Below are 18,773 nucleotides of genomic sequence, written 5' to 3'. Positions count from 1 at the left end.
TAAGCGATTCTCCTGCCTTAGCCTCTTGTGTAGTTAGGACTACAGGCATGCGCCACCATGCCCAGCTAATTGTTTGTATTTTTAGTAGAGACACGGTTTCATCATGTTGGCCAAGATGGTCTTGATCTCTTGACCTCACGATCCACCTGCCTTGGCCTCCCAAAGTGCGGGATTACAGGCATGAGCCACCGTGCCTGGCCAAGAAGACTAATTTTTTTCAGGCTATTGCAATACAAAGGTTACCCAGATCTGAAGGTTAGGGTATCTTGACAGCGTGGTTTTGTCTTAGATTTTTTTTTTTTTTTTTTTTTTTTTTTTTTTTTGAGATAGAGTCTCGCTCTGTTGCCCAGGCTGGAGCCCCATGGCACGATCTCGGCTCACTGCAAGCTCTGCCTCCTGGGTTCACGGCATTCTCCTGCCTCAGCCTCCCGAGTAGCTGGGACTACAGGCGCCTGCCACCACGCCTGGCTAATTTTGTTTTGTATTTTTTAGTAGAGATGGGGTTTCACAGTGTTAGCCAGGATGGCCTCGATCTCCTGACCTCTCGTGATCCACCCGCCTCGGCCTCCCAAAGTGCTGGGATTACAGGCGTGAGCCACCGCGCCCGGCCTTGTCTTAGATTTTTATAGGGAGGAGCAGACAAGTTATTGGTGGGGTGATTTACTGTTGGGGTTGTTTTGCAATCAGAGGAAGTCTTGGCCAGTTAGCTGAACAGGAAATGTTTACCTCTATGTCTAGCTTGTTTCAGGGGATGAGTCATCCTAATCTCAGCTAATCATTCATGTGACAAAGAATGGGGAGTTGGAGGGTCTGTGTCTGGTCTTGTTGACAGGTTCAGGCAAAATGGGAAAAGGCTGTGTTTGGCCTTATCACAGGACAAGGGAGTCACCTGTGAGTCCTGTGGGAACCGTGAGGAAGAATGGACAGAGTCTTGTCTAAGTTATATGGGAAAGAGTGGTTCTTTGTAGTAAGCCATTTCCCAGAGCACAAAAGGGTTGGGGGATTTCTTAACCATTGCTGTTTTCTGGGAACACAGGACTCAGGTAAAGTTGGACATTGTCAATATGCAAACTCTATCTTGTCCTGTAGACTTCCAATTTACTTTCTCCCCAGCCCCCTTGGAAAAACCAGTTTTGTCTCCATTTGCAATTTGCTATCTTTACTGTATATACATTGATGATTCTTGATGTTTCCTTTGAGCCTTTTATAACATCTGCCTGATGATCTCATATCATCTTAGTTTAACCAATTCTTTAACACTTACTCCTTTTTACATTCATATGAGAGTAATGATTTTGCCCTTTTCTGAAAATTACCTTTTATCAGTACAATCCAGAAAGTCTGTTCAGAACTCACCAGTTATACATGCATTCATTAGTGCATGTGAACAAGCTGTGAGAGGCAAGGAAATTCTGAGAGCTGGGGAAGATGGGTCAGTCCAAAGGCGGCCACAGTGGAGACTGACACTCTGACGTTAAGAGTTATCAGGTAGAGTAAGATAGGACTTCTTTGGTGGGATCATTCTGAATTCAGAGTCTAACGTTTAGTTTTTCATGGTTAAGAATTATATAGTTTCTGCGGGGCACAGTGGCTCATGCCTGTAATCCCAGCACTTTGGGAGGCCATAGGGGGCAGATCATTAGGTCAGGAGTTCGAGACCAGCCTGGCCAGCATGGTGAAACCCCGTCTCTACTAAAAATACAAAAATTAGCTGGGAATGGTGGCACGTGCCTGTAGTCCCAGCTACTCAGGAGGCTGAGGCAGGAGAATTGCTTGAACCCGGGAGGCGGAGGTTGCAGTGAGCTGAGATCATGCCAGTGTGCTCCAGCCTGGGCTACAGAGCAAGACTCAGTCTCGAAAAAAAAGAAAGAATTATATAATTTCTGCACTCCTTGGCAATGGCCTGGATGTGTTAAAATAGGAGACTGAGAGTTTGACAAATTTGAGTCCAAATCCCAGTTTGACCACTTACTTGCTGTGTGATCTGGGGAAGGGTATTATCCTTTTCTACTTTGGTGTTCTTACCTGCTAAGTGGAAATAATATTAGTACTTACCCCACAGAATTGTTGTAAGTTTCAAATGAGTAATGAAATGTGATGAGCTTGGCATATAGAAAGCATTCAGTAAATGTTGGCTATTATTATTAAAATAACTTTCTGTGTCCACTCCAAGAGAAGGCCTACATTAACAGCCTTTCATGAAAACCTGCAGAAGCCACCATGCCTCTGCTACACACCAGACCCCTTAACACTTAAGCAGAGTTCTTGCTCAACAAGAATAAATGGAGTAACATTTTATCAACTTGCCAACTTTAGCAGTAGGTCAATGAGGAAAATCATAGCTGCATATTAGTTATCATGTAATCTTTGTTTTCTCTGAAACTTTTATATTTCTTTTCATGTGACTTTTTTTAATGAAGGCAATTCACTAAGTCTGAATGCAATTTTATCTGTAGATTTTTATAAAGTTGTTCATGTAAATTATTTTACAAATCAAAAAAAGGAATCTGACAATGTGTCCAAATTTTAGTCAGGAAAATATGGGTAGTTTAGGTATCCTGCACACAGCATGCGTTTTTGCATATACCCTAAGGTCACCAATGACCTCAGAGGGGTCTCGGTAAGGTCCCCATAGGGGGCGGTGAGGGCCTCCCAAAGGACTGGCAAATCCAAGCCATTTTTTTCAGGTCTTTGATTTTACATATCACTAGGGACCTTTCCTGATAACCTGCTAATTCAGGGTTGCTAAGATGATGCATTTGTAAACTAAAATTTGCACATTACTTGAGTGTCCTCAGGATTGAAATCTGACATTCTACTAAGATCCTGTAGCCTCTGTCAAAGTCATGACACCCTTGCCTGCAAGCAGACATGAGGATCTCTAAGGACGCTTTCAAACAAACCAAGGCTGGGGCTCACGTCAAAGGTTCTGCCTTAGTTGGACTGGGTAACACCTAGGCAATAGGATTATTTTAAAAGCTCCTCAGATGATTCTAATATGCAGCCAGGATTAAGAACCATTGCTCCAACTAAAGCATTCTTTCTCCCCTGAACTTTATAGTAGTTTATCTTTAATGGCACTCAGCAAAACGTTAAAAACATGTTCTACATCTAATTGAAATTATTTAACATACATATTTCATTTCTTCTGCTGAGCTAGAAGCTCTTTGAGGACAGAGCTTGTGTTTGATTCATGAACAGGGTTTTGAACAGGGTTTAGCCAAGGACATTTGGTCTTACTATCTATCAGCTGTGCCCAATAAATATTTGTTAAATGCATAGCTGAAGCCTCACCCTAAGAAAGAGCTACAAAAACCAAAGCCGTAAAACAGTTGCATGCTGGGGAGGCCAAGGTGGGCGGATCACCTGAGGTCAGGAGTTTGAGACCAGCCTGGCCAACATAGTGAAACCCCTCTCTCTGCTAAAATACAAAAATTAGCCACGCATGATGGCCGGTATCTGTAATCCTAGCTACTCAGGAGGCTGAGAAGGGAGAAACACTTGAACTCGGGAGACAGTGGTTGCAGTGAGCTGAGATCGAACCACTGCACTCCAGCCTGTGGGGCTGAGTTAGACTCCATCTCAAAAAAAAAAAAAAAAAAAAAAAAGGTACGTGACCTTAGGTTAGTTACATAGCCTCTGAGCCTCTTGTAAAGTAATTTCTACCTCCTCAGGGTGTTGTGAAATAATGCCTGAAGCCAGTCAGGCAGAAGTTATCAGGAGCTCTGCCCTGCCAACTCAACCTATACTGGTGACCCCTCCCCCATTTCCCATTCTCCTTTTACTGATGTTTCATTCATTTATCTTCTGTATTGTCAGTCTCTTCTCTCTCCCTATGGTGTGAGCTTTATGAGGATGGGATTTCTCTCAGTTTGGTTCATTGCTGTATCCTCAGCACCCAGAACAGTGTCTAGCACATAATAGGTGCTCAATAAATATTATTATTGTTATTTTTTTGAGATGGAATCTCAAAAGGCAAGAGTACAATGGTGCAATCTCGGCTTACTGCAACCTCCACCTCCCGGGTTCAAGCGATCCTTGTGCCTCAGCTTCCTGAGTAGCTGGGACTACAGGTGTGTGCCACCACGCCCTGCTAATTTTCGTATTTTTTAGTAGAAACAGGGTTTTGCCATGTTGGCCAGGCTGGTCTCGAGCTCCTGACCTCAGGTGATTCTCCTGCCTTGGCTTCCTGAAGTGCTGGGACAACAGGTGTGAGCCACTGTGCCCGGCTCAATAAATATTCATTAAAAGAGAATGACATGTGTTAGCCTATGTTTAAAAAAACAAATCCTTTTCCTCCATACCAATAACGTGAGTTACTTTTCTGGTACATATTTGCAGTCACTTATGATAAAGTGTTTCTTTTCTATTAAATTATATTTCTTTTTGAGATGGAATTTCGCTCTGTCGCCTAGGCTGCAGTGCAGTGGCACGATCTCAGCTCACTGCCAGCTCCACCTCCTGGGTTCATGCCGTTCTCCTGCCTCAGCCTCCCAAGTAGCTGGGACTACTGGTGCCCAACACCACGCCCGGCTATTTTTTTTTTTTTTTTTTTTGTGTGTTTTTAGTAGAGACAGGGTTTCACCATGTTAGCCAGGATGGTCTCGATCTCCTGATCCACCCACCTTGGCCTCCCAAAGTGCTGGGATTACAGGCGTGAGCCACTGTGCCCGGCATTAAATTATATTTCTAACATAAACATGTATATTCTGAATTTATTCTATTTTGGAAATACATTCTCATTTCTGGGAGTGTTCGCAGTGGTTCTATTTAACCACAGGGAGGGCTGGAGCAGGGATCATGGCATGGTTGGGGCTGGGTCTGCAGACTGCAGCAGAGAAGCAGCGCCTGGCACGGCCCGCTGAGGCCAAGGGAAGCTGAACTCTGCTGCTCACGCACACTCAGAACTCAAGTCCTAGGTGTTCCAGAGGCAGAAGAGCAGGGTGTCTATCGCGTGGCTGAACTGCACCCACAGCTCCACTAGCTGGGCCTTTGTCCATCCTGAGCCCCTATCTAGCTCGGTCTCTCTGGGTCTCAACTCCTTCCCTGCTAACTCCCCCGACTCCTTTGTGCCTATGGAGAGGACAGAGGCTCAGTCACGAAGTGGGAAGGGGACAGGATTAGAGGAGTGTGGGGCCCAGTGTGAAGGGCGAGTATGGGCAGTGCTGACTTCCCTTACCAGGCAGGTGGGTGGGGGTGAGACCCAAGCTCTTATTTCCCTTCTGGGGCGCAGTGGGACAGCATCTCCCTGGGCTGGTGCAGTGGAGTAGCAGGGAGTGGAGCCACCGAGGCATGGATGGGGGCTGGGTGGTGGCCACATGCAGTAGGTGGGTGATGAAGACAGTCTCCAGCAGGCTGCCCACCATCAGGGACAGGCGAAGTAGACACCTGGGGTGGGGATAAGAAGCAGGCTTGAGGCAAGTCCACAAGTACCACGACTAAGCCACCCTTTTCCCTATTTCACACAGAGGGCCCTTTCTGAGATGCTCTTTTTCTCCCTTCTGCCTCAGGAGCCCCAGCAGCCCTAAAAGACTTCTTTTTCTTTTTCCGTTTTCCAACTGTGGGAGGAGCTGTACTGATGATGGGTGACACTAGCGGGGAGTAGTATATTCACCATGCGCAGGAAGACGCTGCAGCCCAGCCGAAGGGTGGCCTTGAATAGGGCACGATTCGCACTTTCTGCTGGTAGGTAGAAGCTGAGGGCATCGATGGCAACCAGAAAGCCCCTGGGGGCCAGGCGTGGTGGCTTAGGCCTGTAATCCCAGCACTTTGGGAGGCCGATGTGGAAGGATCTCTTGAGGCCAGGAGTTCAACGTTTCAGTGAGTAGTGATTGTGCCAATGCACTCCAGCCTGGGCGATAGAGTGAGACCCTGTCTCTAAAACATATATAGATAAATAAATTAAAAGAAAGCCACTGTGCACCAGAAAGTTTATCACACAGAGGCTGGGCCTGCACCGGATGGCCACCTGGTGAGGAGGAATGAGCAGAGGACTGGTGAAGCCAGCCCTAAAGGGGGCCCAAAGGCTGGTTCCAGCCCCATCCTTCTTTGGTGTCCTCACACCAGCAAGGGCTCTCTCTGGGGCTGAAAGAGAAGCAGTTTTTATATGACAAGATGCCCCCATACCTCCAAACAAACCCTAGGTCAGAGCTGGCAGTTTCCAAAAGGGGTGTTGCTTTGAGCGACTTGGGAGAGAGGAAGGCTCTGAGGGCTATGGTGCCCAAGGGCCATCTGGTCTTGGGGCAAGAAGTAAGAGGATCTGCCTGTTGGACTCAGATGGGTCTGGTGAGGGAGGAGGTGGTGGTGAAGGGTACAGCTACACCAGATTCTCTAGGTTCACAGACAACATGATTTGGTCAAAAAGACTGGAACTCACAGGTATCTTCAGGGTGGCCTTGTTGATGCCCAGGAGCTCCCACTTCCACTGTGTTTGGACAGTGTCACTTGAAGTACCTATTTCCTATACTTCCTTGTCCATGCCCATGTTATCCACTGCAGGAGAGACAAACATTTATTCAACACATATCTGCATGGCACCTGCTCGTGCGGGTCTGATGAATTAGAAAACTAATTCAGCTACCTTTTCCAGATTGCCCAATACAATGACTTCCTTGCTGCTTATTTGCCTCCTTTCTATTCTGGGGTGTCTCAGAGTCTCACTCCTTTCTGTTGCAGGATCCTTAGGGCGTCACTTTTCTGGCCGGAAACCTCTGTGGCCAGTGGTGCCTTTGTCTGAGTTTTGCTTGGGTCCACTGGGCTCATTCTGCCCACTCGGCTTGACAGGCTGCACCCGGCTCATGCTCCCAGCCTGGATCCCACCCCTCCAAGGGCAAGCCAGGTGTGGAGTGGCGAGGAGTGTGTGAGTGAGTGAGTGTGGAGTCTGGCCACTGTGCACAGTCAGGCACACCAGCTGCTGCAGTGGGCAGCTCCAGGTGCTGACGTGGCTGCTGGCTGTCTGCAAGGCTGCGGCTGGACCAGGCACACCGTAAGCAGCTTCCATGACTGCCGCCGGGGAACACAATAACACCCGGAAGCTTGGAGATTCCAGGGACTGCAGGGCCTCAAAGAGGGAGTCACAGCCCTGGCTTGGGGAGCTCCCAGGTCTGGGCTTCCCGAAGGGCCGCAGCTCTTCTCTCCTCTTCAGCCACAACATGGTGAGCAAGGGGTGTGTTTCAGTCCTGCCATTGGGCAGGTCCTGAGTTCTTGTCCTGTGTCCTGGAAGAATGAGGTAAGCAGACAAGTGGAGGGTAAGCAAGATGAAGAGGAGATTTATTGAGTGACAGAAGAGCTCAGAGGAGGCCCTGGGGTGAATAGCTCCTCTATGCAGCTGGTCTTCCCGCTGTCTGCACCTCTCAGCAGAGAGGAGGCCCTGGAGTGAGTAGTTCCTCTCTGCAGCCAGTCATTTGGATGTCTGCTCAGCTCTGGCTGAGCCTGGGGCTTTCATGGGCCTCAGAGGTGAGGAAGTGCATGCCGAGTGGTCCATGGGCGGCCAAGGGCAGGCCTGGAAAAGGCACCACAAGTTCTCACTCCAGTATGTGGAACTAGCAGCCTGATCCTCAGCCTTCAGGCACTCCCTGGCCTGAAGGTGGGGCCTCATGAGAAACCCGCCCCCTTCCGCTCAGGAACCTGTCTGCCTCTCACTGCTGTTCATGGTGCCCAGGCTGTAGGCGCCAAGGGGTGCCTGCAGGCCAGCGCTGAGATACCCTTAGTGCCCCCCTCAGCTTCCCTCCTATGCTCCTTAGTACCCAAAGTCTGGAGGGGACCAAGGTGGCAGGGGGTTGGTGTGTCAGCACTGCTCTGAGTGCGTGCACACCCAACCATGCTCTGACAGCAACCAGGCTCAGCCTCGACTTTGCTTCGAGATCGGAGCAGGCACCGATGGTGGGGAGAAGCCAGGCAGTGAAAGCAGGCATTTTCAAGCCTGCAAGAGCAGGGAGTGGGGCCTTCCTGGGCCTCCAAGAGTACAGGCATACGTGGGTCTGCAGCCATGGTTTGGGCAGCTGCAGCTGCACCCGGGAGGGTGGGGCTCCTGCCTGCTCAGTGGAGTGTGCAGCCCGGCTGTGCTTCCCTGCTACAGTCGGCGTGATGGTAGTGGTGCTCCAGACAGGACACTGCTGCCGTCACTCCTAAGTTCAACTCCCACCTCACTATCCACACAAATACCCTACTGTTCTTTTTATGTATTTAAAAAACTGAATTTACCTTTTTTTTTGAGACAGGATTGTGCTCTGTCACCCAGACTGGAGTGCAGTGACACAATCAGAGCTGACTGTCACCTCAAACTCCTGGGCTCAAGTGATCCTCTCATCTCAGCCTCCTGAGTAGCTGGGACTACAGGTGTGCACTACTACGCCTGGCTGATTTTTGTGTTTTTTGTAGAGACCAGGGTTTTGCTGGTCTCAAACTCCTGGGCTCAAGCAATTCACCTGCCATCTTTTCTGCCCGCCATTTTCTTGTTTCTAGGGGAGAAGCTAATCAGCTGTGATCTTGCTTCTCTCTGAAGTAAGTGTTTAGTGGCTGCACTGAATGAGTTTGCCCTGCACTGTCCTGGCCTGTTCCTTGCAGACAGGGCTTCCCTCCGGCTTCCCTAACCCTCCTGCATACCCACGATTCCATGATGAAGATGTCTGGGAACCATGGGTTCTCAGCTGTCACAGTGAGTTTATTGATATCACCATATTCTTCTGGGTCCCAGCTGCTGAGTGGGTTTTCCCAGATCTAGAGCACAGGGCACAGAAGGATGTGGTATGGTTGAAGTCCGGAACTGGCTTATGTCAGCATCTCCTGCCCTTCCATTCCTTTACAAATACATACATATGTATTTTTTTCTAAATGTAGGTACTATGGGCATATGATGAAACTTTAACCATTCCACAATGGTATAATATATAAAGCAATGTTCTCCCTCCTCAATTCACCCCAATTCACTCCCCATCCCACCTCAGTCTCATTATTAACATTTTCTTGTGTATCATCCAAAAAATAATAATAATACATATTCCAACACTTTTTTTTTTTTTTTTTTTTTTTGAGATGGAGCCTCACTCTGTCACCCCAGGCTGGAGTGCAATGGTGCAATCTTGGCTCACTGCACCCTCTGCCTCCCAGGTTCAAGCGATTCTCCTGTCTCAGCCTCCCAAGTAGCTGGGATTACAGGAGTGTGCCACCATGCCTGGTTCAGCACTCATTTTTATTTACATAGATAGAATCATACTAGGCGTATTGTTATGCATGTTGCTTTTTTGATCTCATTTCCTTAAAAAAATTTTTTTTGTTCTCTTTTTTGCTGCACTTTAGCCATGACTCCACCTCATTTCCTTTTTTTTTAATTTTTTTTTTTTTTTTTTTTTTTTTTTTGAGACAGAGTCTCACTCTGTTGCCCAGGCTAGAGTGCAGTGCTGCGATCTCAGCTCACTGTAAGCTCTGCCTCCCGGGTTCACGCCATTCTCCTGCCTCAGCCTCCCGAGTAGCTGGGACTCCAGGCGCCTGCCACCACGCCTGGCTAATTTTTTGTATTTTTAATAGAGACGGCATTTCACCGTGTTTGCCAGGATGGTCTCGATCTCCTGACCTCGTGATCTGCCCGCCTCAGCCTCCCAAAGTTCTGGGATTACAGGCGTGAGCCACGGCCCCGGCCTTTTAAAAAAAATTTTTAGAGACAGGGTCTCACTCTGTTGCTTAGGATGGAGTGCAGTGCCATAATCATGACTCACTGCAGCCTCCTGGTCTCAAGCAGTCCTCCCACCTCAGCCTCCTGAGTCGCTGGGACTACAGGCGTGTACCACCACATTCAGTTAATTTTTAATTTTTTTATAGAGATGGGATCTTGCTGTGTTGCCCAGGCTGGACTCAAACTCCTGGCCTTGAGTGATCCTCCCACCTCAGCCTCCCAAAGTGCCGGTATTATAGGTATAAACCACTGTGCGCAGCCCCTCATTTCCTTTTGAATTCTGATTTCTTTTCTCTCCTTGGTGATAACTGTCTCCCCTTTTCTAGCTAACAAAATCTTGTTGGCCTTTCACCTCCCACTTTAGGGAAATCTTAAGCTGGACCCTGGTTACATCTGGGCCCTGAAGCTTACTTTGGAACTTCCAACTATATGCCCTCCTTCTCCCTGTATTTTCTATCTATGTCTTTCAAAGTTGACTGGCAGCCTAGGAAGCTATTTGTTCTCAACACTGGCCCCATTCTGGTTGTATTTGTTTATGCCCTCAGGCACCGTCAATTTCAATAAACATGATTTTGCAAGCAAAGCCAGAAAAAAAAGGGTAGGAGAAAGAGAGAAGGAAACTGAATCTCACTCACATACCATATTTAACCGCAGAAATGACAACAGCAGCTAAAGTTGTGCACTCTGTGCATAAATAAATAAATAAACAAATAAATAAATAAAATTCCCATGCAGGATCATGCATGGCATGAAACCAGGACCTAATCTACCTCCCACCATTGTTTCCTAAGTGGTCCCAAGTGACAGTTCACCTTTTCAATCACAAGTCACAAAAGAAGGATAGGTCAGAAAAATACAGGTTGCATGGAAATGTAGGTGAAAAAACAGTACGGGAGCTCATTGGGAATGTATTTTTTTGTAGAATATTTCCACAAGGGCAGCAAGCAAGGATAAATGTTCCCTATAGAAATATTACTGCAGCATTCCTGTTCATACTTCCCCATGACATAGGATGAGCATCTAACTTGCACAAAATTATTTCAGGGGATTCATTGCTCATCACCAAACCAGGGCAATGTTGGGTTGACCATGTAAAGAGTTTTTGTTCCGGCTGGGCGCGGTGGCTCACGTCTGTAATCCCAGCACTTTGGGAGGCTGAGGCAGGTGGATTACCTGAGGTCAGGAGTCCGAAACTGGCCTGGCCAAAATTGTGAAACCCTGTCTCTACTAAAAATACAAAAATTAGCTGGGTATGTTGGCACATGCCTGTATTCCTAGCTACTTGGGAGGCTGAGGCAGGAGAATTGCTTGATCCCGGGAAGCAAAGGTTGCAGTGAGCCGAGATCATGCCACTGCACTCCAGCCTGGCCGACAGAGTGAGACTCTGTCTCAAAAACAAAAAACAACAACAAAAAAAGGAGTGTTTGTTCCTTATTAGAAGCCATGGAAAGGATGCAGGGATCAGGTCTCACCACTGCCAGTATGGCAGACAGGGTGAAGGAGATGTTGACATGAGCGGGGAGGCTGGAGTTGATGACTGGACAGAAGGCCTTCTGGTTAAATATGGCCTGGAAGGCAGCAGGGTCCACCCCATGCTGGTTAAAGCCTGAGCAATTAATGGTAAAAGTATTTGTCCCTCCTATAGAGAGCTGAGACCTTCTGTGTTTGCTAGGTGAGAGAGGTACCAGGGCTGGGGCCTGAGAGCCTCTCTGCAGAGAAAAACAATGTGAACTCTGGGAGAGGCATGTGAGCCCCTTCTTCCTGGGCCAAGACTCCCTTCTTGCCAGAAGTGGGAGAATGGGCTGGGCTGGTAGGCAAATGGTGGAAGTTGATGTGGTGAGCTGAGTCAAGGCCCAGGCCTTTCTTCCTGTGTTTTTGCTCCCATATAAACCTACCTAAATTTGCATGCGGAGAGCCCCTCCAGGGAGTCCTATTCCCTCCATACAACCCTAAGGCTTTGGCCTTTATCTGACCTTCCTTTTTCACCCTCTGGCTCTATTGTGATTCTTCCTTATAGCCACTGAACAAAATTTTCCTGATATGCTTTTCCTCCATTTTTCCCTCTTCTTCTGAGGTTTTCCTGACTCCTGAAAGGAAAATTTAGAGAGAAATAAACATGAGTGTGACATAAAATATGTGGGGAATAAAGGAATGTTGTATTCAATGTGAGTTTATTGACTACTTCCTATGTGTGGTACTTACTGCCCTTCTCAAGTTCCTCTAAGATCTGTGGGCACCATTTTCATCACCACCATCTTGCAAAGATCTCTTGGACCATCCATCCACCGTGTGGTTGGTGGAGCCACACAATGAAGTGAAAAGCCCTTCTGTCCACCTCACCCGCACCCCACCCCGGTTATTCCTATAACTATAGCCCAGAAAGTCCTTTCACATGCCTCTTCCACTATCTTTCCATACCAGGTGATTCATAAGGTTCATCTCCAAACTACAGAGAAACACATCCCAGGGGAAGTGAAGGTTCTTTCGCTCCACATCGCCTCCTCCACAAGATCTTCCCAGGCAACACCAGAAAGGAGTTAAATTATTGTCAACAGAACCTGAGCTATGTTCTAGTAATGATAGCTTGGTAGAAAGGAAGAGTTGGCCGTTACGTAAGAATGGAATTGGAGAGGTGGGAAAGTGGAGGGACAGAGAGTTTGCAGGCAAATGAGAGCGGGGCTGTATGTACTGACCAGTGAAATCGGCGTTTCATCTGCAACTAAGAGGAAGCCAAAACATGGATCCTACAGAGAATTTTAACCTGTCTGTTTTGAATTTTCTGCAGCTCTGGAGAATGAGAAGTTTCCTGGATGTTGCCCTAAACAATATCCCCATCTTCCTCTGTGCTTGTCCTATCTTACCTTGAAGCAGAAGGCTGACAGTGAGGCAGAAGAGAACACCCCCAGGCCAGCAGGCCACCTCCCTCCATCCTCCTCTCCTGCGCTCTTCTCTGGAGACTCATCAGGATCCCCTAGATCCTTGAGCTTGAAGGAGCTGGGACCACTCTGGTTGCTGGTTTTGAATCCTCCTCATGTCAGGTGACCACTCTCTGTGAGTGGCTGTGGCCAGAGGGATCCCAGCAGAATGTTCTGCCATGCTTCTGCCCTGGTACGCCTTCTGGGCTCCAGGCAGGCAGGAAGTTGGGCCAAGATGGGGGAAGAAGCACCTGTTTGGCACTTCTGTCTAAATGAGTGGTGCTTTGTTTGTTTGTTTGTTTTTTGAGACAGAGTCTTGCTGTGTCGCCCAGGCTGGAGTGCAATGGTGCGGTCTTGGCTCACTGCAACCTCTACCTCCTGGGTTCAAGCAATTCTCCTGCCTCAGCCTCCCAAGTAGCTGGGATTATAGGCGTCTGCCACCACTCCCAGCTGATTTTTTGTATTTTTAGTAAAGATAGGGTTTCGCCATATTGGCCAGGCTGGTCTCGAACTCCTGACCTCAGGTGATCCACCTGCTTCGGCCTCCCAAAGTGCTGGGATTACAGGTGTGAGCCACCGTGCCCGGCCTAGATGAGTGGCTTTAAATCTGTGTTCCAAGTACCTTTCAGAGAAAATGGGGGAGCTGAGGGATGGGGCAGGTGAGGCCATTGACAAAGGCATTATCACATCTTTGTGGAACTAACTGCCTCAGGGAAAGGGCATAGGCCGCCAGGAAAGGAATGGTTATGCTGTCTCGTGGTGGGGACACCTGCTAATTTTAGAAGGCAAGAACATGCAACAATTTTGTTGCAGACCTAGAAATGTATTCTTTACCGTGGACATTAGGAATTATCATCAATGTTGAGTTAAGAAGCTCAGTTCAGAAGGTAAGCTCCATTTCATTACATAAACCCAACTGACAGATCTCTGTCTCCACAGCTAGCACTGAAGCACAGATCTGCATCCTTCCTTGTTTGCACTATTGCAGTAGCCTCTTCATAAGGTGTTCTCTGTCTGGTTTCTCCCCAGTTGAATCTTTCATTTTTGTCATTCTCCTAAAACAGAACTTTCCAGCTTGCCCTTTCTTGTCTAGTATCTCTAAAGCCTATAGTCCTGGGGCCACTAGGGATTCTCTGTGGGCAGAGAATCATTTGATGAACTTTTTGAAATACCTGCACACACATGCCTCCACCCCTACTGAGAAGTGTGTGTGTGTGTGTGTGCATGTGTGTGTTTAAAAGCTCCCCAACTAGCTCCAGCCTGGCCAACATGGTGAAACTCCGTCTCTACTAAAAATACAAAAATTAACTGGGCGTGGTGGCGGGCACCTGTAATGTCAGCTACTTGGGAGGTTGAGGCAGGATAATTGCTTCAACCTGGGAGGCAGAGGTTGCGGTGAGCCAAGATCACACCACTGCACCCCAGCCTGGGTGACAGAGCAAGACTCCATCTCAAAAAAAAAAAAAATTCAGTAAACCATGCTGTAAACAGGTATGCTATCATCTAGGCTTTGTTGTTCTATTCATAGAGCATAGGCAGAGTAAATTTAGCATAATTCTTAAGGGCTCTAGAATTCTCCAAATGGCAAATAAGCATTGGCTTCAACTTAATCACCAATGGCCTTAGTGTCTAATAAAGTCAGTCTGTCCTTTGAAGCTTTGAAGCCAGGCCTTGCCTACTCGTCTCTAGCAATAAAAGTCCTAGAGGTCATCTTTTTTTTTTTTTTTTTTTTTTGAAATGGAGTCTTGCTCTGTCATCCAGGCTGGCATGCAATGGCGCCATCTCGGCTCACTGCAACCTCCGCCTCCCGGGTTCAAGTGATTCTCCTGCCTCAGCCTCCCGAACAGCTGGGATTACAGGCCTGTGCCACCATCCCTGGCTGATTTTGTATCTTTAGTAGAGATGGGGTTTCACCATGTTGGCCAGGCTGGTCTCCAACTCCTGACCTCAGGTGATTTGCCCGCCTTGGGCTCCCAAAGTGCTGAGATTACAGTTGTGGGCTACCGTGCCCGGCTGATGGCATCTTCTTCTAAGAGAAAGCTGTTTTATCTATGTTGCAAATCTGTTGTTTAGTGTAGCCGCCTTTGTCAATGATCTTAGCTAGATCTCTGGATAACTTGCTGCAGCTTCTTCATCAGCACTTGCCACTTCTTCTTTAACTTGTATGTTACAGAGACGGCTTCTTTCTTAGACCTCATGGACTAACCTCTGCTAGCGTCAACCTTTTTTTCTGCAGCTTCTTCACCTTTCTTAGCCTTCATAGAATTGAAGAGAGTTGGAGTCTTGCTCTGAATTAGGCTTTGGCTTAAGGGACTGTTATAGCTAGTTTGATCTTTATTCAAACCAGTCTAACTTTCTCCATATTAGCAAAAAGGCTATCTCCCTTTCTTAGCATTCATCTATTCACTCTGGAGTAATACTTTTAATTTCTTTCAAGAATGAACCCATGAAATGTTTGCTTCTCATCCCTGCAACTTTGGGCTCTGCTGTTTCAGAAGTCTTAGAGGACAGCTTCCACCAGGTGATACAACAATGGTTCCATTAAATTGGAAGTTGAGACTACCACTTGACCAATTTGGACTCCGCATGCCAATGAATCAACAGGCAACAAAAGGAGTGGTTGATCCTGACTATTGTGGGGAAACTGGGTTACTACAATATGATGGTGGAAGAAGGAGAATAACGAGAATGCAGATGCTGTGAGGTGCCTCTTAGCACTCTCAGGTCTTGTGACTAAAGTCAGTGGAAAACTACAGCAACCTAAAACAGACAGGACTACTAAATGCTCAGTCCCTGGAGGGGTGAAGATTTGGTCCACTCTATCAGGTAAGAAACCATGGCCAGCCATGGAGCTTGTTGAAAACAAAAGGAATGTGGACTAGGCAGCGGAAGAAGGTCATTTTAAGTACCAGATATGATCATATAACCAGTTATAGTCATGAAAACTGTGATAGTTATACCTATTTCTTCCTCATTTTGATATGAATATATTTGTGTATATGTTAGCCAGTTTTTTTTTCTTCTCTTCTCCCATGTCCTTCCATAGAACATAATACATGTTAATAGTAGTTAACTGGCTGGGTGCAGTGGCTCACGCCTGTAATCTCACACTTTGGGAGGCTGAAGTGGGTGGATCACTTGAGGTCAGGACTTCTAGACCAGCCTGGCCAACATGGTGAAACGCTGTCTCTACTAAAAATACAAAAAGGGCATGGTGGTGTGGGCCTGTAATCCCAGCTACTCGGGAGGCTAAGACAGGAGAATCGCTTGAACCCAGGAGGCAGAGGTTGCAGTGAGCTATCATACCACTGCACTCCAGCCTGGGTGACAGAGTGAGACCCCATCTGTATTTTTAAAAAATAATAAAATAAAGAAAAAAGAAAGCTCTATTGTTAAGGGATCTTTTTGTTGGAAAATCTCCTACTTAAATCTCCCTCATTATTTGTAAAACCTTTATCTAGTCTTCTTTTTTTTTTTTTGAGATAGACTTTCACTCTTACCCAGGCTGGAGTGCAATGGTACCATCTCGGCTTACTGCAAACTGCCTCCTGGGTTCAAGCAATTCTCCTGCCTCAGGCTCCTGAGTAACTGGAATTACAGGCATTCACCACCATGCCTGACTAATTTCTGTATTTTTTTTTTTTTTTTGAGACGGAGTCTCGCTCTGTCGCCCAGGCTGGAGTGCAATGGCCAGATCTCAGCTCCCGCAGTTCGGTGAGCGGGACGGAGTGTTATAGCTCTTTAACTCCTGCGTTCAGCAAGTTCCAAGTTCTTATGTCATGACCAGGAGAAATGAGGTACACTGACACTGGAGAGTGAGTAAGGCAGTGTAGAATTTTATTTTATTTTTAATTTTAATTAATATTTTTTTGAGATAGAGTTTCGTTCTTGTTGCCCAGGCTGGAATGCAATGCCATGACCTCAGCTCACTGCAACCTCTGCCTCACAGGTTCAAGCGATTCTCCTGCCTCAGTCTCCTGAGTAGTTGGGATTACAGGTGTGTGTCACCACACTCAGCTAATTTTTTTTATTTTTTAGTAGAGACGGGGGGGTGTCTCACCATGTTGGCCAGGCTGGTCTTGAACTCCTGACCTCAGGTGATCTGTCCACCTCGGCCTCCAAAGTGCTGGGATTACAGGTGTGAACCACTGCACCCGGCCCAGAGTAGAATTTTATTGAACAACAGAAAGAACGCTCTCAGCAGTGAGAGGGGACCCGAAACTGGGTTGCTGGCTGTGAGACTGAGTCTGGGATTTTTATGGGCTTAGAATGGGGAAATGTGTACTGACTGGTTTATGGGTAGGCTTGGAAAAAGCACCATTCAGAAAGAGGTATGATAGTGTAAAGAACCAATCAAGGGCTGAAGTGAAGGCTTGGCCTGGGACCTTGGCCCAGGACTAGTCAGGGGCTGAACACACCAAACGGGAATGGAAGTTCTCACTCTGGTCTGTGGACTCTATCTGGAACTGGTAGTTTGGTGTTCAGGCTTCAGGCTGTCCTTGGCTTGAAGGTCGAGTTTCACCAGGGACCATCCCCGTCTGCCTAGGAATTTGTCTGCCTCCTATCTCTATCAGAAATATGGATGGCCCTTAAATATATAAAAAGTTAACTTCAACCATAATCAGAGAACTGCACATTAAAATTACACTAATATCACTGTTTCACCTTCCTAGTTGGTAAAAATCTAAAAGTCTGACTACACATTCTGTTGGAGAGGCTGTGGGGAAAATAAGCACTTTCGCACACTGCCTGCCTTTTGGTGAACAATTTTGCAGTATCCATCAGCATTAAAATTATATATTCTCTTTGACTCGGTATCACACTTCTGGGAGTTTTCTTACCTGCACAATAAAGACATACAGTTTTTACAAGGTTATAAATTAAAGTATTGTTTGTATAACAAAAGACAAAAACAACCAAAGAGTCTATCATTTGGGGACTATGGCAGAGAGGACCCTCCTGTGGGCGACCAGGAGGTCCTGGTCAGGCCAGTGTGTGAGGCCCCAGGCCACAGCTAAGCCTCAGTCCACCGGGGGTGAGGCTGCTGTGCTTGAGGACAGGAGGCTGGGCCCAGAAAGAGAAGGCTGTACCTAGTGAGGAAGAGCCGGGGGACCCAGGTGGCCGTTTCTCAGTGAATATGGCAGAGTCTGAGCAACCCAGGTGCTATCTTCTGCCTCTGAGTGGCTCTGTCCACATGCTCCTGGACAGTCCGGCATAATCCATCATCATAGGGGATCCTCAAGAAGCTGTCCAGAGAGCTCAAGGAAAATGAAAAATACATCTCCTGACAGTCCTTCCTGATACAAAAGTATGAACTCATCCACTCATGCATTGGATGGTTAATAATCAAACATTTACTGAAAGGCAGGTGGTGCTGTCTTCTCTACTGACTGATCCTGCCCAGCTCATGGGCCTGTTGAGAAAGGAACCTCACACTTTTCTTCCCTCATACTTGTGGTTGATTGATGGGAAAATAAGGCTTTTCTCCCCACCAACATTGTGTTTTCACTAAAGTTTCAGGCCTGTGCTCAGCTGCACGGTGGGTGAGTGCTGAGGCATGGAGTTGTCTCAGTATGTTTGGGCCTGGGGCATTTATTTCCAGCTTCTGGCCTGGGGTCATGCTGCAGATCGTCTGGGAAGAATGCCTGAGCTGATGGCTTGTGTAGACTGGCACATCATCCCATCCCTGCTAACAGACTGGTAAAGGTTGGAGGCGACTGATCCGCAGATGGCCTGGAAAAGGAAGACCAAATCCCTCTACTTCCAAGGCATACTCCCAGAGGAGTTACTGACCTCCATTTCTGGAAGGCCCAGGGATTGGAGAGGGCAGGAGGCTGTAGCCGTGAGGGAACTTAAAGTAGCCCCTCAACCCTGGAACATCTGTTTTAGCTGGATAAAGAGGAGGAGGAGGTAAGAGCTGATAACTGGGAAGCAAGGGTTGTTCTCCTCTGAACCTTCCTCTCCTTTGTGTTTGAAACTCAGAAAAGAAGAATAAACACCAGGTGAGTTGCAGGGAAGAGTTATTATTGTTGTTGCTGATTAATTAATTAATTTATTTTTATTTTTTATTTTTTTTGGAGACGGAGTCTTGCTCTGTCGCCCGGGCTGGAGTGCAGTGGCCAGATCTCAGCTCACTGCAAGCTCCGCCTCCCGGGTTCACGCCATTCTCCTGCCTCAGCCTCCCGAGT

General features: G+C 47.3%; 2 protein-coding genes across 2 annotated transcripts in view; both read right to left on the bottom strand.

The window, feature by feature from the left end:
• Positions 1–4,915: 4,915 nt before the first annotated feature.
• Positions 4,916–6,511, bottom strand: LOC108524595 (5-hydroxytryptamine receptor 3C-like). Its single transcript, XM_017865688.1, is given in 5 exon segments — positions 4,916–5,073; positions 5,180–5,411; positions 5,591–5,746; positions 5,924–5,968; positions 6,341–6,511. Coding segments are annotated over 5 exon segments (762 nt in total).
• A 1,964-nt stretch (positions 6,512–8,475) lies between these two features.
• The window catches only part of LOC108524585 (5-hydroxytryptamine receptor 3C-like), a 29,713-nt gene continuing 19,415 nt past the window's right edge, over positions 8,476–18,773 (bottom strand). Inside the window, 4 exon segments of the mRNA XM_017865681.1 lie at positions 8,476–8,718; positions 11,143–11,379; positions 12,089–12,182; positions 12,283–12,389. Coding sequence (XP_017721170.1) covers positions 8,476–8,718; positions 11,143–11,379; positions 12,089–12,182; positions 12,283–12,389 — 681 coding nt within the window.

This window comes from Rhinopithecus bieti, unplaced genomic scaffold, assembly GCF_001698545.2.
Source record: "Rhinopithecus bieti isolate Rb0 unplaced genomic scaffold, ASM169854v2 scaffold_2432, whole genome shotgun sequence".
Lineage (NCBI taxonomy): Eukaryota > Metazoa > Chordata > Mammalia > Primates > Cercopithecidae > Rhinopithecus > Rhinopithecus bieti.
Note: the sequence above shows the minus strand (reverse complement) of the source record. Positions and strands in the feature narration are given on the sequence as shown.